Source organism: Cyanistes caeruleus, chromosome 2 (genome assembly GCF_971803275.1).
Source record: "Cyanistes caeruleus chromosome 2, bCyaCae1.hap1.1, whole genome shotgun sequence".
In the NCBI taxonomy this organism is placed as follows: domain Eukaryota; kingdom Metazoa; phylum Chordata; class Aves; order Passeriformes; family Paridae; genus Cyanistes; species Cyanistes caeruleus.
The window spans coordinates 99759619-99787099 of record NC_141702.1 but is presented as its reverse complement, the minus strand read 5'-3'; the positions used below and the strand labels follow the sequence as shown (position 1 = coordinate 99787099).

Below are 27481 nucleotides of genomic sequence, written 5' to 3'. Positions count from 1 at the left end.
TGTTAAAGAGTATAATATAAATAAAAACCTAGAAATGCTCATCAAATGTAGTTTTTCCAAAAAAACATTATCTTGTTTCAAGGATTAAGTCAACCACTGGTTGAGAAAAATTAAGAGACATTCTTAAGAAGATATGTGCATTTCTTATGGTTTGCAGCTTGCCATTTTCAGAGCTTCTATCTCAGATTAGAACAGACAAATGTCTCTTCTCTGTATGTTATTTTTTGTTTCTACTGCTTGTGGTGCATTCATGAGTGCTTCTCACATCCTTGGGTTTTCACTTTCCCCACAGACATGTTAATGTACTCCCCCTATTTTGCACTTGCTCTGGCTAAGAGTCTGAAGAGGGATAACAAAAAAAATTCCTTTCTTTTGCAGGTTTTTATTTTTCTCCATCCAGCATCACTGGCTGTCTGCCATGCCTGTGCCACATAGCTGGTTCTGTGAATCAGATCTGTGATAAACTCACTGGCCAATGTAGTTGCCAAGATGCTTCTGTAACAGGACAGACATGTGAACATTGCAAAGAACTTTATTTTGGATTTGACTCTGTCACAGGGAGGTGAGTGTTTCTTTTTTTACCGGTCAATTAAAACCTCCCTGTTACATTTTTCCTCATAGCTCAATCAAGGGTTAGGTGACAATGGAAAGATGTGTTCTAGTTAGGTCACTCCTTCTGTGAGTTCATGTGTGCACTCTGATTCACATGTGATACCTTACACCATCCTCTGTGCTACATGAGCCGAAGGAAATATAAATTTTGCCACATATTTAAGTAGCAACAACATGAAAGGTGTATAAGGCTGAGTTGTAGCAATTTGTTAAATGTTTCCCTATGTTTTTTCAACATCTTCAGTCAGGTACATTGTTTTCTGAGGTATTAAACATTGACTATTAAAATGCAAGTAATTTGCCATTCTTACAACTAGTGAATGCTATTGAAGATTTCAGGATGATTTAGTGGGGGGTGGTGGGGAGGGAAAGGGAAAACTACAGATATCCCTGACTTCCCAATTTTCTTTTGATAACAGCAGTACAAATATTTGCTGCATCTTTACTATTAGAAATTTGTTTTTCTGAAGCAGTGTATTATTTTTCAACATTTTGTTATGTGCCGCAGGGTAAATTGTATTTCTAATGTAGCCTAGAGTCTTTAGGTACATTGAAACTATATGGATTCCCTGGATTATAAGGGAAGAACATATTTGTATAGCGCACTGTTATTTCAACTATTGCTCTATCTTTTTTTTCCCAGGATTATCTTTCTTGCCTAGTCCTCACAATCTCAATTTCCTCTTAAAATATTGTCCTGAAAAATTGCACAGCTCTTATGCTATTATCTTTTGATTCAGATTCATTCAGATGGTGTTAAATTTTTTTGGTTTGGTATTTTTGCCTTTTAAACAACCAAACCCAGCTACCACAGGCAAAAGCAAATTTTGTACAATGTTCCCCTCCCTCTGCTTCTCTCCCCTAGCTAGTGTGGGGTAGACATGCTTTTAGGCAGTGATTAGCAGTGTCACCCTGCATATATTTGACATTATTCTGCAGATTTTTAACTTTTATGTTACTGTCACTCATTAGGAGATTTTTAAAATTATTTTTTACTGTTTTGGGTCACAGAGGCAATAGCTAATAGCCATAAAGCAATCTGTAGGAATAAGGACTTCCTATTTTGTCTTACTGTCATTTCTAATGGTGAGAAATAAAGTCTGTGTAATATTAAAGTTCCCTTTGAAATATATTTTCCTTATTATTAATGATCCTTTTTTATTTTTTTTAGTTAGTTGGAATAGATTCTCCCCTTGCCTCTTAGTTTTAGCACATTTGTGCTAAGCAGTAGCTTTTCTGAGCTAGATACTGGCTTTCAAATACCTGCATTTGAACCTGTCTTTTGAAATTCAAAGCATAGAAATATAAATTATCTAGATCCAGACTTCGTTGTAAAGATAGAAAGTTTTTACAGTTGTGGAATTTGAATCTGAGTTGGTCTTAATGCCTTAATACTAGTTAATCCTCATGGCAGTATTGAAGACTATTCTGTTCATACATTAACATGATTAACATGTGTTGCATCTTCTTGGCTCTCTTTTCATTGTTGTCTTCTTGGGCGATGTACCTCTGCTCCTCAGGCAGAAACTTCTATCCACTGAAAATGATAATGCAGGTCTTTATTTGTTAATGTATTTTATTCCATTTCTTCAACTGTTAATATCTTCATAAAAAAAAGTAATATGATTTTTCTTTCTCCATAAAGTTGCCCGGTCATTTAAGCCATCCTTGCTCCAAGTGTCTTTTAAGGACAGAAAAGGATGTGAGCTATCTGTAGGGGCAAAGACATATCTGTCTTTGCACAGTAGCACAAAAGAAGCAGAAGTTGTGATACACAGAGATTGTGAGGTTTTAAAATTCTCCCACTCTGAATGTATATGTGAGCTGATTTATTTTGTGGTATTTTTGAGATAAAACAGTACCTCCATATTCTTTAACGCATTTCAGGTTATGAAGCATGAAAAATTTCTTGGCAATTAATGAATTAGAAATACTGAGTGTTTGCAGCAGTCTGAGTAGATCTGTAATGGTTGTGAGCATCTGTACACATTTGAAATGCTTTACCTCTGTATTGCTTACTATAATGAACTGGTCAATGAACATCACAAATTGTTTATCTATTTATATATATATCTTGACAGATTACTGTTTATGAAATCCATTTAGCAAGTGAGGTTTTCCCATAAGGATGAAAAATGAAGATTTTAAACAGATTGCTGGAGAGGCTCTAACTGCACCTAGAGAGTCAATGTAATAAAGGTTTCTCTATATTAATATTACAAAACCCATTTATCCTCAGAAAATCAATATCACAATTCATCTTGGCATGACATTTCTCTTTCCATGTTTTAAAAGTCTGTTTTCCTTGATTATATATAATTCTGTTTTAATAAAACTCAAATATGTTTCTCTCATAGTACCTCGAAAAAAGTAGCATTTGGCAAGAATACGGCAAATATTTTTCACATGATTGAAAGGGACTTATCTTTTAAAAGAATTGGATATTTTTTTGAAAATTCTTAATTGACTGAATCCTTAATCCCGACTGAAAAGCATGAACTATGCTTAATAGCAAATCCAGTTCTAGTTTTTTGCAGTTTAAGAACATGATGCATGTGATTACATAGAAATAATGTGTAATCCCATGGAGCAGAATATGGTGAAATATCTGCTGTCATTTGCAGGATCAGGAGCCTCATTCAGTACAGGTAAAGGTAGAGAGCCTACATTTTTCCTAGAAGAAAAATGCAACAAGAAAGCAACAGCCCCACCCTGCCAGGCTGAGAACTATCACTGTGACTCTATGGGTATGGAGTTTGATTGTCATGTGTGAATGATAATCAAAACTACAATAATCAGGAGACCCTTATTGATAAGAGGTGCAAAACTCTACAGGAACAATAAGAGAAGCTCATCTTTCTCTGTTTATCTATCAAGAAACTTTTTGTTAACATCCCCCTTCTACTAAATAATCACCATGTAATGAAATTATGGAATAATAATAAAATACTGTCTTACTGAGAATTTTTTTGTTTTTGTAACTAAACTGGGTTTTTAGTTAAAACACTCTAAACAAAACCTCTGTTTAAAGGGGGATTTGGATGCACTGTCTATAGATGAAAGGACTTTTGAAAAAATTGCCCTTTACTCTTGACTGTAAACGAGAGCAAGCTACAATATAGTGGTTTCCAAGAGAGAATGTATTTTATTTATTCTCAAAAGAATATTAGTCTATAAAACAAATTTGCAGCTTATTTTGCAGCTTTAGCTTTTATCAGCCTTTTTAAGGGTGTTGAATGATTCCTCAGGAGATCACACAGCACGAGCTGCTGCGGAGTTAAGGAACTCTAATACAGAGAGCTCTGTGATAGGCAGAAAATGTATGTGAAGAGTTTCTTTAAGCTTGTTTAAAAATCTCTCACATTTAATGCTTATTTCACTGATTATTGACCTGAATTTTAGTGTCCTAATGTGAAAACAGTTCCCACCTTCCCCTCCTCTCTCCCTTGCCTTGAAAGCTGATGCCTAAAATATAATTGAACTCCCTTTTTTTTCCTGCTTTCATGAAGATAGTAGGAGATACAGACCAAGGTGTGATGGTGGTGACTGGGAAGATGGCAAAGTAACTTGTATAAAGGTACCACCACGTATTTCCTTGGGTCTGCTGAAGCTGGCCAAGGAAAGATCAGCCAAATATAAATTGACTCTTTAATCTTAGGGTTAGCAGAATAAAGGGCACATAGGATGACTGCCTTGGACTTCTCTAGTGTCTTCTTTTTGCTGCTTTCTCACCTTGGGACCTGGAATCTGGAGTAATTTAAAATTCCCTTGAGGCTGATGTTGCTTATGCCTGGGAATTTGAGTTTTCCAGTTCAGGACAAGGGGAGGGAAGTGCAGAGTTTCCAGTGTGTTTTAGCTGAAATGTACCTTCCCACCTGTTTCCCAGACTATGGATTTTCAGAACTCTTCTAGTCTGCAACGATTGAAATACAGCAAAATTAGAATCTAAAGTATGAAGTTTTATTGACTTTGTTATGAGTAATAATGGCAGTCAGTATTGCAAGGGGTAACATAACAGTATTTGTAGTAATTTGCTTTGCTTAATTTCTGATGTTTTGATTTCAAACTCTTTGAGTATTTGTACAATCTGACATCGGTATCTGTGCTATAAATGAATGTCAGTGGGGAAACAGTGTATCAGGTGAAGGGCAAGTTGATCACAAGAGGTTTCACATGCAAAAGCCAAAGCATAAATTAATCCTGAAAATATTCTACTGCTGCCAGAGAAATTTACAGAAGGAAGTGTGGCATTTGTGTGATACCAGTGCTTTTAAATTTTTTGTTCTTTTAATTTAAAAATAATTTACTTGCACATTTAATTAATTATTCACTGTAGTTATTTCAAATTTTATGCTTCAGAAAAAAATTGAAAAAAAACCAGAAAGAAATTGTGATTTCTGTTATAATATAAGTATTTCTGCTGTTTTGTTTCCTGTCACTGTTTTAATCTGAGGGTTTTCTCCCAGTTTTGGTGACCATTCATTCTCTATTCACAGCTTGTTATTTTTTTCAACCTTAAGATGCCTTTGTGGGCAAACCTCTTCAGCTGGTTTCACACATAGCACTGAACTCTGCAGCTCTCAAGAAAGGTTGTATGAGTAAGGATGCAGGATTGAGTGCATAATGTGGTTATTACCAAACATTATTATCCAGGCTGTGGATGGATCAATATATATAAAAGTTCTTTAATTCTAAGCCAAGTATGGAAGTAGAGTTTGATATAAATTAAAATATTATTTTGGCAGTGAAATATTTATTTTTATAGTGGGCACCTTTTTTGTAAGTTTTTTTAATCAGACTAATAGATTTTCTGCTCTGTTTCAGACTACTGATCTGTTTATGATGTTTTAATTATGTTGCCCAAGAATCTTTTAAACAAAACCCTACTGTGCTTAACTGAAGTGTTGATGTGTGTTGATGACTTCCTTGATTTGTTTTTGTTTATAGATGTCAGCACTGTAATTGTCATCCTGCAGGAGCCATTAGTGGGACTTGTCATCTTGTTACTGGACAGTGTGTTTGTAAACAATTTGTAACTGGCTTGAAATGTGACAACTGTGTTCCCGATGCCAGTAATTTGGATGTCCACAACCTCTTTGGCTGCAGTAAAAGTAAGTGGGTGTTAGGTCTTAAAAGCATGTCTTTCAAATTAAAGTTTTTAACTCATTTAGTGGGTATTGAATTAGGTCAGCGGTAATAAAACCAGGGTTTATTCCCTCCCCAGCCCGAAATACAGGGTCACTGATGTTCAGGTGATTTTCTAGGGAGATGTATAGAATCCTTGGTGTCATACACACCTTAGGCTTGTAGTTTAACCCAGGAAAGAAATGACAACCTATACTTCCCTGGCACATTTTCTTTGTGGTGACCAATCCAGAGTTCACCTTGTAGTCAAATGAATGCATCAGAATTTGTACCACTTGAAGTGTAGCCCCGTTTCCTGCCACTGACAGGAGGCAGGACACCTGCCTTCAGGAGGTCTGAAGAACAGAAGGTCTGTTGAAAACCTACTCCTGGTGATTAATTCCAAATATTTTCCTCATTTCATCAGTGCTATGTAGTTTTGCTTTTCTCCTCCTGGGGCGCATTTTCAGTCAGTTTGGGAAAATACGAGATGTGATGTAACAAAGCATCATAAATTGACATGTGTGAGGTGGGGCCAATGCTATATTGAAGATCAGATCATGAGTTGTAATGAAATAAATTGCAATGGAACATCTGGATATGAACATCACCAGCACACAGTCTCCAAGCTGGCAATGTTTTTAAAGAAGAAAAGCCAAAAATTAATGTCATAAGAAAACTGAGTACTTAAGTTGATTTTGGGTCAACGTTCAAACATGGGTTTTGAGGGCATCATGCTATGCAATGCCAAACCATGTGGGAAGGAGCTTAGCTCACTGTAGAAAAGCTGTGTTACATTTTGGTGGCATACCTCATTGCCATACACAGTTAACAGTCCAGTCTTGGAAGTCCTGTAAGCAATGAGTGAGGAGCTCTGCAGATGATAACTGGAAATTTCTGTCAGCAGGTCTAATTAATAATGGCCACACTGGTCATACTGTGACAGTTAGCTCAGGTAGCCATGTGTAATGCAACAACAGGGTGAGACATTCCCAGGTTATCTCTGGAATATGTTTCTGGATCTTCCTTCAACAAAATATTTCTTTGTGTGTTCTGCATTGGTATTTATATGATACTCATAACTGTGATATGTGAAAACCATAAATTTGCTAGCAGAGATGTAAAGGCACAAAGTGTTTAAAGGTAGAGACAGCTCTCATTTGATGTCAGTTTGTATTTCCTTGTGAATTAGTTTAAGTTTCAAATAATATGCATTGTAGAATGCACAGCATTATATATGGATATCATAAAGAGGCTAATTTGTTTTCAATGACAATTTTTTTTAGCTTTCCTCCAAGTTTGGAAGTGTTTAGATAGTTTTGCTTCATTTTTCTTCATACTCTTCAGTAGAAAGCACAGTATCTATTCATTGTTCAGGCAGTTGATTGGCTCGTTGTTTCTTTAAAAAATGTAAGATGTTTCAACCAAATGTGTAATAATAATAATACATGGCACTTTTATGATGCTGTTCATCTTCAAAGTGCTTTACAAACATAAGCCAACCCACTCATTTGTGTTGGGATACACTTTGGATAAAGGTCAATAGCAATTCAACTATAAAATTGATTAATAACAGTATGACATAGAGAAATAATATAATAGATTTTAGTTAGATAAAAGAACATCAGACAGTATTCTAAATGACAAGCGGAGTCCTCTTCTGGACGTAGAGGATATAGCAATTGAAGTCTTTTGGTTATTCATACCAAAAGATCTGAACTTGTTGCACACATACAGAGTTTTGCCTGGCTTGGTGTTTGTGGTTATTTTCATTGCAGAAGAGTATTTTGTTGACACATTCATTACTGGTTATGAGTCTTTGCCAAGGAAAGCAAATGCAAGTTGCTGTCACTGTCCAAATAGTGTTCTTTAAGCAAAAGACCTTCTTCCTTAGCAATTTTTCTACTTAGAAGTATCTTAGATGATGTACAAAAATGTGCAGTAAAGTATTTTGCTTACATATTTAAAATTCAAACCAGCAAACCTATGAAAGCAATATGCAATAGTGTGAGATTGCCAGTGGAGAATGAAGGTAATGCTGGTAAATTGCTGTGATTAATCAGGTCTTGTATGTATGTATTACATGGAGAGAAATTCTTTCAAATGCCAAATGGATTTGGGAGCACTTGTTTCCTCTGATTCTCACACTTTACTCCTGTAGGCACTTTAGCATACATTCACTTCCTAAGTAAGATGAACTCAAAAAGCTCCAGACTGGCAGCAAAACAACCTATGCTTTATAAGGGGAGATGATGATTAAGTTTAGTTCAATCCAGTGAATTCTAGAAATATTTTGCACTATTTCTTGGCTGAGAAGCTGCTGTAGAAGAAAGGCTTTTTATTATTTTACTCTAAATAAAAAGGTTCATCTCACTTTCTAGATTTGTATTAAAAACCTATATATAGTGTGGCCCACTGATTTTGGCCTAAGTCTCCACAGCTATCACTTGTGTGGCTTGAGGTTTTCATGACATTTTATGTCTGCAACTTCATTTTTTGCTTCTTGTCTCCTGTTGTTCAGCTTGGCTGAACTGATTTTAGTAGTTAATTTTTGGTGATCCACATAATGAAGACAATAGTTTATAAAAAAGAAGAGAATAAAATCCATGCTTCTAATCTTGATGTTCTCCTATCATAATTAATACTCCCCTACTTAATAGTAGGGGAGGAAAGTTAGTTGGGTGGTTCTGGTAAGCTCCTGGTAGTTTACTCCATATGCTGATTTCTGTGCTTCCCTGGGCTATTTTCATTCCTTGAGCAGAATGTTTTCCTCTAGAATCACACTCCCTTGGTGAAGAGGATGGGAAAATGACACAGTCTGCCTTTGATAGCAGTTACTATCTGCCAAAACAGACGTGTCTTTTTCTGTGCTAATGTAGTAAGGTGGGACAGTGAGTAGGGCTTTCCTCAGTGTAACTGGATTACTGGAGGTCCTACAGCAAGCTGTGGACTCATGCTTTGACCTGAATAATACCATAAATATAGAATTATGGAATCATCTAGGTTGGAAAGGACCTTTGGGATAATCAAGTCCATCCATCAAAATGTGTGTTTATGTAAATGTGTATATATAAAATTTAGTTTCTGAGTATTAGCTATTATATTAGTAAAGGGCCATGATAACACATTTAGATTACAAAAGAGACATAGGAGGGATTTTGAATGCTTTTTTTTAAAATGTGAGGCACTTGGCTTTTGAACTTTAAGTTTGTTTTTTTTTCTTTATTGATACTACTGCAATTAAGTAGCACATTTTTCCAAGTTAATGGAGGGGTAGCAGAGTTGTATTTTGTCAAATGAGCATGTCAAACTGATTTCTTAAAATGTTAGCTTTACTCACATAGGTTTCAATTTCATTGGGAACAAATGGAAATTAATTGACTAAACAAACTTTAAAATTATGCCCTTTTATGTTTTCGTGATTTTATTATATTAAGTAAACTTATTTTAACACTTCATTAAAATCTGGCCTTAGTTGGTCTTTTCATTTGTATTTTACTAGAGAAAGTTATGCCTGGTCTGTGCTAGAATGGAATGAATCCTTGGAAAAAATAAATCCTAATTGAACTAGAAACTTCAATAAAGTGACCATATAAATAGGTTGTCATTTTATAAAGGTCTTGAAATACATTTAAAATAAGCCCATCTGTTTGGAAAGCACTTGTTTTTATTTTTTTTATTTATTATTTTATTGTGGGGTGGAAAGGGAGATTAAGTTTATTCATAATTTGTTTAAATATATACACTTTTTTCATGAATAAAGAGCATATGGATGGATTGGTTTAGTCTGTTAGTGTCTTGCCCTGATGACTGTGCATTTACTCAAAATGTTTTTAGGGTGAAGAATGCTTCGCAGTTTCTTTGCATTTTTTTTTTATATTTGGGTGATTATTGATTACCTTAATTTTTACATCCTCAGTTTTTGTGTATGTTTCAGCTCCTTTCCAGCAACCTCCTCCTACAGGAGAAGTTCTCAATTCCTCTGTTATCAATCTTTCATGGAGTTCCCCTGACTCTCCAAATTCTAACAAGCTTATTTACCAGCTGTATAGGGATGAGGAAGAAATTTATACAACTGAAGACTACCATCCTTACAGTAAGTAAGGTGATATCAAAGATTTTGTATTTGTGCATGTGTGTATATATCTGTATGTGTGGTGTTTCTTAGCTTTTTCTCATTCCTGTCATTATCATTCTTGGTGATTTTGAATATATTGTCCTGTTTCCCTTTAATGAGTTACTGTTATGTGTTATTAATTTTACTTGAAAGGAATGAATACCCTAGTCTAAAATCTGGCAAATGGAATCACCCCAAATGACTGATAAGTATTTAACTTTTTAATCTGAAAAACTTTAATATTAACTTACCAAAACCATTTATTGAAAAATACAGAAATGCCAAAACCTAAGAGCCAAAGTCACAGATAAAGAATTAGGGTAAACAGAAGAGACCATAATGTGCTTAAACTTCTTTTTTTCATATTCTTGGTTTTAAACTGTTAACAGATAGGAAAGCTTTTTGTAGCCTCTAACTTTTAGCACCTTCTGTTATGCTATCAGTGTAGCTCCTGATTTGTCTTTAGCAACTCCACTTCTCTCATGTTGAGGCTTGCCAAGAGATCCTCAGAAGGCACTCCTAAAGGATTCAACACTCTGTCTAAGCTGGAAAGGCCATTTTGTGCTAATATTGATCCACTTATCAAAGAAAAGGAGATGGATTTGGATACTGTTTGTATGTATATGTGGCACACAAGTGTTTTTTTTAAGAGGACGGGTATGGTTTAATGCCACTAAGGTTTGACCTCTGTTCTAGGAGCTTCTTCAGTTTGTTGCAGTTTCTTACCAATGCAGCATTAATGTTTTACAGAAGTTGAGTCTCTCTAATTGTCGGTGTGTACCCTGGAGGGAAGGAAAAAAAAAAAGCTATTTTTCAATGGAAGCCCAGATCCTTTGGAATGCATCTCGCATTTCTATATTTTGTTTCACGCTGCAGTGTTACAGTTCATTACTATGTGGCTTATGTTGTGAATCTGGGCATTCTGCAGTACCCCATGGTTTGTGACCCCATGTAAGCATGGGATTAAGTGATTGAGAGAAAGAAACATTAAAAAAATTTAGAGAATTAATAGAGACCATTCCAAGTTCTTAATTTGGTTTAAAGGCCTAACTTTAGTAAAAATATTAATTAATTTCAAAAGAAAAGTGATGATATTTCATTGTTATAAATCTATTTATTAATGTACTTGAAAAAGTGCATTGTTGAGGATGTTATTTCATTATTCTACCTCCATACTTTGTAGAAAGCAAAAAAATTCTGGATGTATATAACTGGATAATGAGACATTAACAAGTTTCTATTTAACAAAACATTATCTTCTTAAAAACATAGATTTGGTTTAAAAAGTAATTTTTGACATTTCCTGGAAATCCCCCTAATTAGTGATATGAAATAATCTGCTGGTGTTTGGATATTGAAAATTGTTAATGGTGACAGAATATTTTCCTGCTTTCCTATTTTCCACTTTTCCTAGTGTTATTTTTTTCTTAGTATAGATTGGAATTTGTAGTGCTTATGAGCTGAGAGTACAACTGAACTAGCATTATCTTATGGCTAAAAGAGAGTTTTATAGAAACATTGAACTTCACAAGGAAGGTTAAGAATAATCATCATGGTGACCTCATCATAGTATTGCAGAATGCCTGATTAAAACAGTGTTTTCTTAACTGCTTTGGAAAACCTCAGCCTCAGGTTTCCCAGAATGGTCTTTGTCTTGAGTATAAAATTAACTGCTTGTTCTAAAATGTGGAAAAAACCAAAGTTACTGAAAATTCTACCTCCAAAATCAATTTTTTTTCTAATTACTTATAAATGTAACTAAATACGAAATCATAAACTTGTTAAGAATGGAAAAGACCTCTAAGATCATCAAGTCAAATGATTAACCCAGCACTGCCATGTCACCTATAAGCCATGTCATTAAGTGTTACATCTTTTTTGAACACTTCCAAACATCTTGAATCTACCACACTGCCAGACAGCTCATTCCAAAGCTTGACTACCCTTTCCATGAAGAAATCTTTCTCAATATTTAATCTCCTAATACCAAATACCCAACCTCCTCTAGCACAGTCTGAGATAATTTCCTCTCATCCTGTTACTTGAGAGAAGAACCTGACCCTCAAGCTGCAGACTCCTTTCAGGAAGTTGTAGAGTGGAAAGGTCTCCCCTGAGCTTCCTCCAGACTGAACAATCCCAACTCCCTCAGCAGCTCTTCACAGGACTCGTGCTCCAGCCTCTCCACCATCTCTGTTGTCCTTCTCTGGACATGCTCCAGCACCTCAATGTCTCTCTTGTAGAGGGGGCCCAGAACTGAACACAGGATTTGAGGTGGGGCCACACCAGGGCCAAGTGCAGGGGCAGAACCTGCTGCATCTTCTGCCTGCTCACTACTGACACACAGGAGGTCTCAGCAGCTACTGCTGAGCTGGCAGAGTTGCTCCCTGGCCCTGCCTGAAGTACCATGGTTTGCAAGGCCTGAGGATGACATAATGTGGTCTCATTATTGCTGGACTACAGTGATAATGTTGTGATTGCTGTAAGGAGTTGAAGTGCTGTAAGCAATTACTGGGCTGACTCTGCTGCTTTTGTGCTACAATGTCAAAGGTTGAATATCTAGCGATACTCAGAGTTTTGTGGTCCTCTTTAAGTTGTTTTCAGGGCTGGCTTGCCAGTGTGGATGTGCAGAGAGAACGCAGAAATATCTTCATCTACTTTATTTGCTTTGCAAAAGTTTATGAGTATCTGTGCTCTGACACATAATATATTACTCAGTGTTAACTATTCCTTAAGGCAAAAGAATATATGGTGTTATGGTTGCACACAAATTCATACTGTGCTGTGATGACTAAGATGTGTAACTGCTTCTGGGATATGCACAGGAGCTATTAATGGCCATTGGTACTAAAAAGCTGCTAAAAAACCCTATTAACTAAAACTAATGGAAAGTGGGGGTCAGGAAGGTAAATATAAACATTGTATATACCTTTTTAATAGTTACCTGCACTTTTGTGTCACTTCTTATCCAAGATCAAATGCTTTTCAAATGAGGTATTAAGCGTTGTTGTAGAAATGAGGAAATGAACGCATACAAAATTGTAATATTTGGTATTAAGCGATCAAATTTATCAAAAACTGAGGTCTGAAAGTTTGCACAATGGTTTGGGTTTTTTTTTCCTAAATTATATTCAGTAATATTGATGCTGATTTACATTTGAAATATTTATTTTGAAGAAAAAGAGGAATGAGAAGATAACTGTATTAATCTTCTTCATAATTAAAACAGAAACTAGAAGTTCAGTGGAAGAATAATTTTTCTAATGATGCTAATGTGCAGTGGAAGGTAATAAAGGATAAAGGGGGCCTTTTTTTTTCCTGTGCTAAAAAAAAAATCTGAGAAGTTTCAATGTTTATAATCTCAAGCAGATCATGTAAACAGGCATAAATATGTCTTGGATTAGAGCTGGACAGACTTTAGGTATAGAAATTATGATTATTTTTAATGTCCTAGACTGATGGAGTTTTATTCTCTCCTGTTTGTTTCAGGTGTTCAGATGTTCACCGATACCATGTTAGCTCCATATACCTTCTACTCCTATTACATCCAAGCCAGCAACGTTCATGGTTTTACAAGAAGTGACTCAGTGACATACAGAACAAAATCTGGGACACCTATAGGAAGCTTGGATTTAAATCCTGTCTTTCCTGTTAGTCACCACTCTGTTTTACTTTACTGGACAAGTGTTTCCAATGACTCTGGGCCCATAGAGAAATACATTTTGACTTGTGTTGACTCGGTTGATCTGCAGCCTTGTGGTCAGTATGAAGGATTAAAGACTTCAGCAATTATTTGGAATCTCATTCCATTTACCAAGTATGTTTTTTCTGTGCAAGCTTGTACTAGTGGAGGCTGCTTAAAGAGCCAACCAGTAACCGTAGTTACTGCACAGGCTCCTCCGGAAGGGCTACACCCACCGACTGTAAAAACCATCAGCTCTACAGAACTGGCTGTGGAATGGTCACCACCTGAGAAACCAAATGGTAGGATATATGTGTTTACTTTTGCCAATCAAAGTCTTTGCAAGGGAAAGGCAGCATTTCCTCAAATCTCATTAGAATATCCTTGTTCATGTGCCATACACTGAGAAATGAAGTAAAGCATTTTCCTAATTTTCCCATTTGCCATTAAGTGTATCCTCAGAGTCTGTGTTTCACTCTTCTGGAATCCAGAAATCCACTGACTGTTGGGTCCAGGATTTAGCACTTAGTGGCATCTGCTGCAGCAAAAATCACATTTATAATCAAACATTTACAGTAAAATTAATTTTTTCCTAATTTGCCAGATTGCTTAGTTCAGACAGATGTGGTAGTATTGCCTGACAAAAAATAAATAAGCAGATAACAGTTATGGAAAAAAATCTAAGAATTAACAGAGAAATCTGTTTTTGAAACCATCCGTCATGTGCAGTAGCCAATTCTATTACCAGTATAACTTTGTTAGGGATTAGGTGATTGCCAAGAGTTGCTGGTCTAACTTGTGTAATAATATTTTAGGTTTTTGAAGCTGAGAACACAGCTGTTGTAGGATACTTCTGTGATACCACAGATTTTACTGGTAAAACTGTCTTTTAATATATGAGCAATGGAGTTTTGTGAACTTGCACTGACATGCACAAGTATTTGTGCATGTGAAAACAAACATTTTTATCTGTTTGCAGAATGGGCATCTGTCTTTGGGGAGCTCAGCTTTCACTTTGAGCATCTCATTTTCCAGCTATTTCCAGACTGGACAAGAAGAATGCCCACACAAGAATAACTATGTATTTAGAGGAGCAGTTTCTACAATGCAGGTTATGATATTTGCTGTTGGCATCTCAACCTGTGTCATACACTCATCATAGTCCATAGCCATGATGTGCATCTAATGACCAGCACAAGCAGATTTAAGCAATATTCACACATTTGCCTCGATGTCTGGTCAGATTTCCTGGTCCCTCCAAAGACAAATAGAAAAGCTCTTTCTCCCAAGCAACCTCTCTAGTTTGCTGCATGAATACAAACCTAAATACATAAATTTTATGGCAATTTTCTCCTGTCTTTGCAAGAAAGCTGGTCAGATTTCTTACGATCTTAAAATACTTACATGATCCAACCTAAATCATGTATTGCTTCATACCACAACACTAATTGTTTTTTTTACCTCAGCGTGGTGAGGCCTGTGTGTATAAGTTTGTATTGTTATAAAACGGATATATGTGTATCTCCTATCCAGTAATGTTTTAAAATGTTGGCATTAAAATCATTAAAATGTCACTCAAAAGTTCTACTCTCTTTGTCTTAAAAAGCAAAAATAAAAAATAAATTAAAAAAAACTTGGTATTTTAGTAGAACTTCAGATATCTTTTCAATTCACTAATTTTTCTTGCCTTTTTCTCTAGGTATAATTATAAGATATGAGCTTTACATGAGGAAAAAATTAAAATCAGCTGGGAACTTTCTTCCTCATGAAATCCGTGTTTTCCAAAGCAGTGGATGGCTCAGTCCTCAACCAGTTGTGGAATCCCAGAATGAAAATGCCTTGGCTCCGCCACAGACCAGTACCACAGTCGCTGATCTGGAACCATTCACAGAGTATGAATTTTATGTGCTAGCAGTAAACATGGCAGGTAGCATATCTTCAGATTGGGTATCAGGACGAACAGGAGAGGCTGGTAAGCGCTGGTTTGAATTATTGAATTATTTGATAGAAATTAAAGGAAAATGTAGAATAGCGTGTATCCTTAATTTTCAATAAAAGTGTCTAGTTATGGTTAACTAGGGATAAATTCACTCTTTTAACTAATTAAAGTTAGGTCAGATTATCTCAGAACTGAGCATGAAGAGCAAAGGTGTTTTCTTCACCATAATATTACATTGTTGAGAAAAATAATCCATGTCAGTTAAACGCTCATTTAAACCACAAGATTGCAAAATATACCAAGCAGTGTTTTAATCTTAAGAGCTTGAGAGGGTTACCTTTTCAGGAGTATAGTGCTTGAAACTTCTGTTGAGACTCCATTTGTGAGAGATGCCTCTATGCAAATTATGATTCAAATATATATGAACCCATGTTATTGACTTCATATGCTGAGGTCAACAACGTAGATTTTATTTAACAATAAATGTGAGATGTAGAGATTGAAAGAGAAAATAAAGGCAGGAGAGAGAGTGATCAACAAAAGATAGTTACCACCTATGGATCCAGCAGTATCCTATTGGTCCTTCTTCACTCTGGTCATCTCAGTGGTTCTAAGGTCATTCAAAACTTTTCACTATTTATATACTCTGGCAAATAAAATAGCTAATGGTCATTGGCTACACAGTTCTCTTATTCTATTGGTGGAATGATTCCTTTGCTTCTAATGCTAATTAATCAACATGCTCAGTCTTCCTCTTTTTTTGAGTCAGAGAGTTTCTTGGGTTGATGGGCTGTGAGTTGGTGGTCAAGATCTCCCCTGATGGAATTACCTTTTAGTCAGTCAGAGCTGATTTCAGCACATTTGCCAAGTTCGCTTTTGTTGTGGCACATTAATATTGTATTCTTTGTGTCCACTGTCAGTGGTACATTCTTCTTCCCAAGGTTTTTTAACCTCCAGCTAGGTCTCAGATAACATCTGGACAATAGTACCATCTTTATCTTATCTCAAGTTCTTCCTATGATGGTTTATCTTACAGTCCAGGTTCCAGGTGACCAGAGAAGTATATTAACTTCAGTGATTCTTGGTGTTTGCAAAAGCCATCTGTCCCATAACTTGGGGTGATCTTTGTTTAACTGGTGATATGAGTGTGAGCAGTTGCTTCTTCCCACAGTTTGCTGAAGTGGGAATTTTTGTGGGGGTGTGTTTAACCTAATGAGCAAAGCAGATCTTGCATGCACCAGGCCTGGAGTTAATGCCATCCTGTTGCTTCCTCTGTGCTTATGTCATGGCAAAGTCTTCCGTGTTTGAGACAGCCAACTGTGCTCTTTAACTCCTTACAACTTTACATGTGTATTTATAGAGGCCAAGTGTCATAATATGGCCCCCTTTTATCAAAGTGTAACCAGTTCTCAACCTCTTGTATTATGACCCTTCTCTTCAGATTTTCAAAAGGGCATTGCCACTTGACTTATTATTTGAAATATCAGCAATTTATTTCAATGCTTTCAATAGAAATCTATGGTTTTCAGACTGATAGAGCCCATGGTTAGCAATTAAATGTCTGTGTTGTGTTACTTATGCTTTTGTTCGGTGTTAGCTTGAAAATCGTGTCCTCAGTCATTTGCTCCAGCAAAATTGCAGGCTAAACTAATTCCTCCTTCAAAATGAGCCTTTTTGCTTATCTGTTCCTAAATACTAAGTGTTATAAAAGTGTTAAATTGTATTTGGGAAGAGGTCCATTAGTGCAGTTGTTTGTACATAGCAGAAGTGCTGTGAGTTGGTATCCTATTATTACAGAGGAATCAGGTGGGGATTTAACTGCAGTGCAAACAATCCTTTAACAGATTTACTATGGAAGACAGGGGAACTGTTTTGTAAGAAGTGAGAGACATGTTAATTTCAAACTGGCCTAGCAAACAGAATTGCTTTTAAGATGCTGAAGTATTGAACACTTTTTGCTTTTATCAGTTTTTTCCCATGTTGCGTGAAGTTTTTCTTCAAGGCCTTTTCATTCGTATGTACTTTCCTACCTGCTACAGGGGATAGGACTGTAGTGTTGATTAGTATTTCTTTGAAGACACAGGCAGAGTTTTAATCTGCATTCACAGCCAGAGTAGAGAACAGGAGAATGATGAGTGAAGTACTTACCAAAATAAGGTGAAAATTCCAGCTAGACTTGAAAATAAGGTTAGAAAGGGAAAATAAATAATTCTCTGAAATGGTGTTTTACAAATACAGTGAGGAAGCTTGCATTATACATATTGCTAATTTATTTTATGAATATTATTAACATAATTTTATTTCAGCCCCAGCATTCATGCCATCTCCATCAGTATTCCCTCTTTCACCATATTCCCTTAATGTGTCATGGGAAAAACCTGAAGATAATGCATCAAGAGGAGAAGTGATGGGGTATAGCATCAGTCTGATGACTGAACAAAGGTCCTTGCCACCATTTTCCCAGGTATTGTTGTTAGTTACATTGTTTTTCCTAACTGGTAATAATAAAATTGATAAAACCTGATGTCCTCTGAGGTGTTGTGATGGATTTTTTCCCTGGTTTGTGTTGTGTATTCTCTGATCTAACTTTTCCACCTACAGGTTTGATGTAGTGCTTGATGTGTATTACTCTGCATTTTAAGTCGTCTCAAACATACTTGATGTATGTTTGATGTATGCTACTCTGCGTTTTGTCTTTCTGATCTGACTTGTTTCCAGTAGCTGGTGAGATTCAAAATTAGGAGGGATGAGATTGTGCAACAAAATTTAAATTACCTTGATATTTGTGTATACTGTTTCTGTGTTTGCTAATATGCTTAAAGCCATTTTATGTTATAGGTATCTACATTTTCCTTAAGAAGGTACTTGTCTGGATGAGTTTTTGAAGTGGGGAAACCTATAATACCAGAAAGAAACAGATTTAAAAAGTCAAAATATGTGACTTTAAAATACTGTTGTAATGTTTGAGTGACTGGGTTTGGCAAACAAACATCATGGCATTAGCAGTAAACTGAAAGCTTAGGAATGAGCAGAAACATGATACATAATCAGAATGTGGGAGTGGATCTGGTGCTCTCATATCGTATTTCTCATTCAGAGCTGATTTTGTCTTTTGGTATTACCACAGATGGGCCCCAGTTTATTTGCTTATAAGCTGGGGATACCACTGTTCTCAGGGCTGTTGTAACAATACAGAAATGCCAATTGCTTCTGGTCACTGGCTTGCAATATTCTTCATGCAAAAAAAAACCTGATAACAAAGATATCTAAAATGCTACCATTTATTCAGTTCCCCTCCCACTGATAGCTTATACTGATGTTAAAATAAAGCAGATGCAAGTGTTTGTAGGTATTTGTTATTGCCCTCCCTCCTAATGCCTGCTAATCATGTCACTCCTTCAATGGTGGTCAGATTTCACAACTTAATAGTGTCATTTTCGTCATCTCAATTGTAGCTGCACTGTTTGTAGTGATAACTGCACCACCACACAGTTTTATGAGGCAATAACTTTGTTTCCTCATTTATCCACTCAGGAACTGGCTTATTACCTCATAAAACAGTGTGATTGGAAGTATTATCACCTAAATCCCAGCTTGTTCAGACTCTCCAAAATAATCCTCTCCCTCAGTTGGTCTATTCAGGCTTTCTCACGTCTGAGTGAAGGAATCTGCAAGTTCAGAGACAAGTTCCTTATTAGTGAACGTGTCATGAAATGACAGGAATGAAAATATTATTAACCAACTGTTGTCTTCCAATCTGTTTGCTTTGCAGGTTTTGCATATAGCTGAGGCTCATGAGCTCTCCTATGTAGCAACGGGATTAAAACCTTACAGGACATACAACTTTACTGTTACTCTCTGCAATCAAATTGGTTGTGTAACCAGTGAGCCAGGCATGGGGCAAACCTTGGCAGCTGGTAAGGAAACAATCTGTAGCAAAGTGCAAAGCTGACACATGGTTTACTAATGAATACCATGATGATGGTCCTAGTTTGATGCACAGTGGCAGTGGTAGGTGTTGTATTAATACAAAGTGACTTGCTTAATTATTATTTGTTTGTTTTGACAGATTAAACCCAAAATGTTTTCAGTGGAGGTTTAAGTATTCTGCTATGTCAGTAGGATTTGAGTACTGCTCTCTCAGTTGCAAGTTATGTTATGTATAGCTTTTGTTGGCATTTGTTTAAACGGTGAAGGTACATAAATGTGGCTGCATCCACTCATTCATTTATGATGCTAAGAAGTTGTTAATTTGTTGTTGGGGGTTTTCAGTGTGTGTTTGCATAACAAGAAACATAAAATACTCCAGCTGTGCCAGTGCTTTGCTTAACACATGCATGCATGGCCGTAAGAGTAACATAAGTACATAGTGTATTTGTGTGTCTAAATCAGAAGTAACATACATGCTCTGGGTCTGCTTTTTTGAAAATGTTTATTCATCCCCTGAGATTTGAGATTTTGCTTTGTAGATGTGTATCTAGTGCTAAAGAAACTGTATATATGTTCCTGAGCACCTTAATACATTTTCAGTCTTCAAGTTAATTTCAGTAGCATGGGCATGGATTTCAAAGGTACTGTCTAAAAATTTGTGGAAAATACACATCAGTCCAGAACAGAGATGGAGAAAGCCTGTATTTACTTTGAAGGAAGGACTGGAATAAACTCACTTCTTGGACATTGGTAGTTCAAGAGGGTTTTAAGAGAGAAATTGTTAGGATTATCAGCTTTACAAGTCTCTTTATTCATGGAATGAAGTAGTCAGTATGGCTCTTTAGTACTATAAGTACAAGTTCAAACCCATGCTATGTGACATGCTAGTGGTCATCTGAAGAGAGCTGACCACTTAACATTGTGGTTTCCTTTTGCATAGGCATCTAAAGCATGTTAATTCCACAATATTAGCTAAAATGCTTAACTAAAAATGTTGAAGAATTAGAACTAAAAATGTTTAAATGATTAGTGGTGTTGTCATATGGATGTTGTGATGATGATCTTTGCAATTACCTCTTTCATGTAATTTCATCTCACAGAGGAAAACATCTGAAATTTTCTGCTGAACTGAAATTTGAAGTTTTGGGATATTTCTTCTTGTCTGTCCTCAGTTTTTCATGTCTATTTATTTCATTGCCTTTTCTTTTCAAGTGGAAAGCTGGCCATTTACAGAGCCTCATACTTGTATGCCTTTATCCCATTCCACACAGCCATGAGGAACGGTGTTTCAGTCTGTGCTGATAACCTTTGAAACAAATATTGCCTAAACAGCACACCTTATTACTACAAATGATCCAACTTTGCATTTATACATTTATTAAAAGATTCAGGAACAATAGCTTAGTTATGCTTGACAGCTTGTTTATGACCATCTCCTCCCTGGCTGTGTTAATACTCAGAGACCTATCACATTAGAGAAGACAGGAGAATACAAAATAGCATAGCAGGCATGTCCCCATTTATTAGCTGTTTTGCATTGAAGCCTTTTGCTACTTACTGCTGTAAGCCTTGAAAGAAAAGAATCAGTGCTGTATTGTGTTCCTTTTGTGTTTTTAAAGCATGTTATTGCAATGTCTTGAATTTTGGCAAACTGAAAAATGAAAAACTTATATTTTGCATGCAATTTTGTCTTCCACAAGTCACATTTTTTTGTTTCTGGAGATATTTGTTTCATCCTGTCTATGCAGGGCTTTTTTGTTGTTTTTTTTTGTGTGTGAGGTTTGGTCTTTGTTTTTTTTTCTTTTCTTTTTGTGTGCGTGTGCATGTTTTATTCTGTGAGGTTCTCTAAGACTGTGTTTCCAAAGACAATTTAAAAGAAGCACTATTTCTGTGATGACAATCAAAGGGAGTTAAAATTTAAAACAAAGTTGGGAAAACTAATCCCCAGTATTTGTAAAAATAGATAATCAAGTCTTAGTCCATTTCTATCCTTTCTTTTTTTGTCATTGAAAAGTGCAAAATAAAATTAGAATTGCAAAAAAGTGCAAAATAAAAATTGTCTTTCTAGGACTATTGGGGAGTTCTTTTTTATGGAGGAATGTCTCCCTGGCAAAGTGACAGCATTCCTGGCTGGACTCCAGTCCCCCTCCATGCCCTGGCAAAGGCAGCCTTTTGGAGGAAGTATTGACTGAATGTGTTCCAACATGATGGTCCCCTTGCATCGTAACACAGTTCAGGAGCTTTGAATTGCGTTTCAAGTTGGGCTAGAGGTTATACTAAATTAGACTAATTGTTCCCCTCTGATCCTCAAGAGGAGGACGAGAAAAACAATAATGGAAAACCATGTCAACTCCCCTTCTATGTATAGAGTGTGCAGGTTTATAACATGGACCATTTCAATCAATGGGTATCTTGATGGCTGTGATTTTGTCATGTCCAACAGATGTGTATTAGCAAGGGGCTTCTTTTTGCAATTGCCAGTGGCTTCTAAAATTTACCACTAGAAGTCTCAAGTAATTTTTAAGCTTTGTTCAGATCCATTAGGGTTATTTGAAGCCTAGTTATGAAAAAAAATGCTCTTTAAAACCTAATCTTTTTCTCTGAAGACTTGTAGGTTTTTTTTTGTGTTTTTTTTTTTTCTTTTGGTTCTTTTTTTTATTTTTAATGCATTGTAAGACAGAAAATTGAAACAGAGGCAGTAACAAGGGCATGAAATCACTAGAAACAAGATTGTTGAGGAAGAGGAGTAAGGGATTTTGAGATAAGATTGAAAGACAAAGAAAAGAGACTACTTCACGCAGAATTTAAGGATAGCACTCAAGGGGGCAGAAACATCAGGAAGAGTCTGCTGATTTTTCAATGAGAAGTCTCTTGGACTATGACTGGTTAAAATCCAGAAGCAATCTTAATGAGTGGATTCATTCTAACTCGGTTCAATATAGGCATCTGTACTGGGAATATCTCATGTGTAGCTTTGCAGTAGTAGAGTGAAAGAAAACTCAAATTGGCCATATGTCCTTGTGTCTGTCAGACTGGCAAAATTACTCCTCCTCATCACTACATACACCCACGATGTTTGTAAATGGTAATAAAGAAGACAAATCAGAAGAATGGGAGGAGAGAGTGTGAGAAAACAAAGTAAAACTGCTAAGCATGGAGCTATTTTATAAAAAGGCTGAGTGTTACAAATACATATGAAGCCAGGAGGATGAGCTAAATAAAAGAACAGTTATGCCTGATGCTCCAAGAATGGTGAAATGTGTTGGAAGATCAATGTTAGTGTAAATGCAGTATTGGGATGAAAAAACAAGCACAGGAAGGTAATAGAAGAGAATTACCCATCCCTGTTACTCAAAGAGAAGGTGACTGGACAGATAGAGAGCCTCAATTTGGTCTGTTCAGATACAAATACATAAATAGCAGGCTTTTAAACATGCAGTTAATAAAGATGTGTTTCCTATTTTTTAATCAGTCTTTCAAATGGTAAATTAAGGTGCTGCAGCTTCCACAATCCTTGTGGTATTTGAAATACTTTCATGTGCCGCAATAATTGTGCTTATGCAACTGAAATCCTTGGCTGATAGATGAGGCAAAAGTTCATTGTTGATACATTTTTGGTTTTGTCTGTGCTATCTCAAGATCATCAAGTGATCTTCACTCAATTGATCAAGTGGATCTGCATATAACTGAGAGCAATATTGGACAGTAATTATACATTTTTCATCTCAATACATAGAGCAAATTTTTACTTTATTCTCTCTGGGTTTTACCACGTTCAAATTCCTATTTTTTTATTATTATTATTTTTTTTTTTTGAAAATGGCATTCAGCCTGTTGTTTCTACTAGATCTTAGGAAATTTATTTTTTTTTAAATTTCAAAACCACTTTTTGTTGTGTGATTTTGTCTCATGTTGGATTCTGAACCTATAGAACTCTACTAGCTGGTACCAGTGAGAGACCTGGTATTTGAAAGTTTCTTTTTGTGACAATGCTTCTGCATGAAATTATGAATTAGCAATACAAAACATGCATGTTTTCAAAATTTTTCAGTGAGGCAGAGAAATGCTATTTCATTCCCATCATTTCCTGTCATTTCAGCAGGATGAAATTAGCCATGTGAATGCTTGGACCAGTACAATTGCTTACACTATTGATCTCAAATCATATAGTCAAAGGTTGCCTTAAACAATCTATACAGCTATGTTCCATTAGCTGATGTGTGACTAAGCTTATTTCTTGTAATCAAGTTTGCCTTTGCTGGTAATTTTTTTTTTTAAATTTGTTTAAAAAGCATTTTTTAAGACATAGCAAAGTATTTGCTTTGTGGTTGCTGCCATTTACCCCAGCACATTGTATTCCTGATCTTTTGCTTTTGATGGCAATTACAGGGTTCAGAAGCTAATTTGTAGGAGATATTCTTCCAGCACCAGCTGTGTCTGGCTTCTTGGCAGACTTCTCAACCAATTGTATTTGGGGCTTTGGAGTTGGCTCTGGGTTTGCTGGGGTAATTCTGTGCTGTCTTACACTCCTTGTTCTTTTCTTTTTGATTACCCTTTTAATCTGAGTAATTTGTCCATTTTTTTTCATTTTTTGCATTCATGAATAAGGTCCAATGAAGACCCTTTTCAAAAGCTTCATTTGTTTATGTCTGTCATAGATGGCTTTTCTACGAAAGCCTATGCCTCAATTCTAAAATCACCAATACCCATTAAACAGGTAGTAAGAAATGTATAGTTTCCTTTGTTACAAAAGAGAAATACGAGGGCCATTTGCTGCTGGCCTGGAAACACAGATTGTTTTGCATGCATGTACATAAGTCTCTTCATTGTGAATAGGACCCAAAGTGATTAAACAAGCACTCTTAATATGTTAATTTATAATTTTAATTACAACAATCTTGTATATATAGTCATTAGTGAATACTAATATAAATATTTTTCTACCTTTTTATTCATAATGCATAAACCAATCATCCAGTTACTTCTCGGCAGTTGCCTGTTTCCGTTTCATAATACAATCTTTGTTCTTAGTTATGAATGCATTTTGTTCATTCCTGTCTTGAATAATCCCTCATTAAGCTAGTCACTTTCTGCTCCATGCTAAAAAGGAAAAATTATCATGCAAATGTGGCATGCCATATTAAAAAGCACATTACCAAACACTTTTGTTGCTGTCCTTCAATTAGTTTCCCTTCTTTGAATTTAATTTCATTTGTTGTTAAACTACTGACTTGATGTATGGACTCATGAATTTGAGGCTGCTGCCAAGAATGTAGCAGGAAAAAAAATCAAAGCCTCTTCAGAAAGCTACAGAGGCAAAGCTGAAATGAATTTGCTTCACCTTTGACAAGAACACTTGAGCAGCACTGGAATCCTCTGATGATTCAGCTTGGCTAATTATCCAATTATTTATTCCAAGAATAAAGATGCTGTTTTACAATTAGAAAAGTGTAAAGTAATCTGAGAAATTTCCTAATGACAGATGACTTAAGTAACTTCTGAGATAAATAGAATCTGCTCAAACTTGTCTTACCAAGTGTTCAAGCTGTAGTTAAACTGCTCTTTGAATTTCAGGGTATCAGTAGGGAATTAAAAGTTATTTGTTTCTTGTCCCCTACCAACCACATATTATGTCAGAAAATAGCTCAAAACATCTCAGTTTGTTCTTTTTCCTCTCTGTCAAATTTGCAACATTTTTAAGCTATGTTTAAGTTGCATTCCTCTTGATTAAAAGCTTTTGGTTCAAAGCAATACTTTTTAATTGCCTAATAATATAAGTCAGTTCTTAGGAAAGAACCGTGCATTTAGGAGTTCATTTGCAATATAACTGAAAAATTCATTGCATGGCAGTAAAACAATTTACTGTTAATTACAAGGAGAAGAATTTGCTGTACCATGCTCACAGATTGCCATGAATCATGCAGCACTCCTAGAGATTTATAACAGATGTGTAAGTGGGATGAATTAGCAGGGTTTAATAACAGAGACACAAATCATGCAGACTTCAAGGAGCTTTAATTGATATACTAGAATGTGACGGGCATGAATCACTCAGCCATTCAACAGCACTGTAACATATGGTCAGCTCAATATGCTGCATCTTAAATCGGTTGGTGAGTCGTTGGTTGTCCCATATGGTGGAAGCAATATATTTTTCATGATTTTTAAAAAATACAGTGGGTTGCATCTATTTTAAAAGAAATATGATTGCAACATATCCATGTTACTAAATTTTCTTTTGATGTCCATTGTGGGTGAGTTTTATTCTCTTTCTTGGGAAGGAGTCCAAAATGGACTCTAAAGAATCTCTTAAAACTCAGAATATTGTCAGAAGTTGTAGGTATTATTGCTTGACTCATTTACTGTTGAAATGACTGATATTGTGAAATGCAGAAAAAGAGAGCATACCTGAAATGAAATCTCAAACTCGAGGTCCTCTGGACTAATTTCTGGAATCAGAAATGAAGTACATGACCCATAGTGAGGTGTGCAATTTTACCTGCAAGGTAAACTCCAATATGAGAAGAAAAAGATATTTTCTGTAACATTTTGTCCTCGAATTTGGCTTTTTTTCTCTTTTATTTTGTACATATGCTTTTGGGATTCAACTTAAGAACAGTTAAAAACTGTACATTTTGTTACCTTCCTGAACCATTCAGTGTCTACTTGAGGTTTTCAGTGGAAGAGTGCACGAGTACCTACTTACAATAAGCTGAGCAGAAGTTACTCAAACATATGTAAGCCTGTAAAATTTAGCCACAGTGTAGATACGTTATTCCTGGGACAAGAATCTGGCAGAGTATGGAAAACCTTTAGCAGTTGTATTAGTAAACCTGACAGACTTGAGAAAGGAGTATTGTATCCTTAGAACCATGGCTGCCAGAATTTAATGTCAACAATTAAAATTTATTTTGATCCTTACCTAGTGTTTATTACTGTTTGTATACACAACAGACCTTACTAATACAGAGATGCACTATTAGATGGAATTACCATCTGTTCAGAGTGAAATGCTGGCATCTGTCTTCAAGCCTAAAACTAAAATGATATTATTTCAAACAAAACAAAATTAACTGCTCTTTACTTACCAACTTCATTTTTGTGTACATGTGTGTGCGTAAACACATGGGAAAGGCTTATTTGTAATGACCTGTGTAGCAACATCTATATTTAGATATATGACTTCAGCATAAGCTGTATGGACCATCTGTCTTTATTGGTCTTTTCTGTGCCCTCTGCTACACAATGGCATGCAGCAATCATGGGCTTTTAAATACTGTTTTAGCCTTATAATATATTAAATATGTATTATATAGCAAGGCATTAAAATGACATAATTAAGATACACAAAAATGTGACTTTGAATCCACTAAAATGCAGTACGCTCATTATTTTGACAGATGTGTTTTAACAGAACGTGACTAAAAAAAATTAAATAGGTAAAATTGTACTCAATTAATCTTTCAGAAAGTAGCTACAGGTACCACAGTGACACCTTTAGGAAAATATATACTGTATCTTTAGTGCTGAATATTTTTAATTTCAGCGTTTAGTACCCTGCTGGGCTAGTGCTACAGATTTATTTCAAGACCACCTGTTTTTGTGTGCAGTTAGGTTTTCTTTTTGGGCTTCTTTGTTATTTTTGTTTTTAAATACTTATGTAACCTATCCTGTATATTTTGCTTCTGTCTTGATGCACAAGAATTCTCAAGCATCAAGGAGACTAGTTTAAATACTTGTGCTATAGAAAGGATGTTACTTTCTGAAAGGGGTAGTCTTATATTCCATATATCACAAAATAATAAATTGTGTCATGCCAGTGTTTAATGCGTGTACACAGTGCATTAACTGTAACTGTAGTACATTTATTTGTGCTAGAGGAGACTTGAAAATGATTAAAAAATCAATACTTCCCTGTCAGAGAAGCAAGTGTTACGATGCATTTAAGTAGTTAATTGCATAAGCCCCATAAAAGCTTCAGGTTTGGGTATCAGAGATGCCATAATTATGGTCCAAGTAACTGCCATTTATTAATACTAGACTTTAAACGAAGATGTAGTTATTGTCATGAGTGCTAGTC

At 35.7% G+C, this 27481-nt stretch overlaps 1 protein-coding gene across 7 annotated transcripts in view; it reads left to right on the top strand.

Annotated features, from left to right (window-relative positions):
- USH2A (usherin) overlaps nt 1-27481 on the top strand; it is a 370627-nt gene that overhangs the window by 68799 nt on the left and 274347 nt on the right. For all 7 annotated transcript variants that reach the window (XR_015283723.1, XR_015283719.1, XR_015283720.1 and 4 more), the window contains exons 14-20: nt 379-562; nt 5560-5723; nt 9674-9832; nt 13340-13834; nt 15232-15504; nt 17778-17935; nt 19244-19388. Coding sequence is in view for 3 of the 7 variants with exons in the window: in XM_086878670.1 (XP_086734796.1) it covers nt 379-562; nt 5560-5723; nt 9674-9832; nt 13340-13834; nt 15232-15504; nt 17778-17935; nt 19244-19388 (1578 nt within the window). In the remaining 4 variants the exon portion in view is untranslated. The remainder of the gene's footprint in view (nt 1-378; nt 563-5559; nt 5724-9673; nt 9833-13339; nt 13835-15231; nt 15505-17777; nt 17936-19243; nt 19389-27481) is intronic.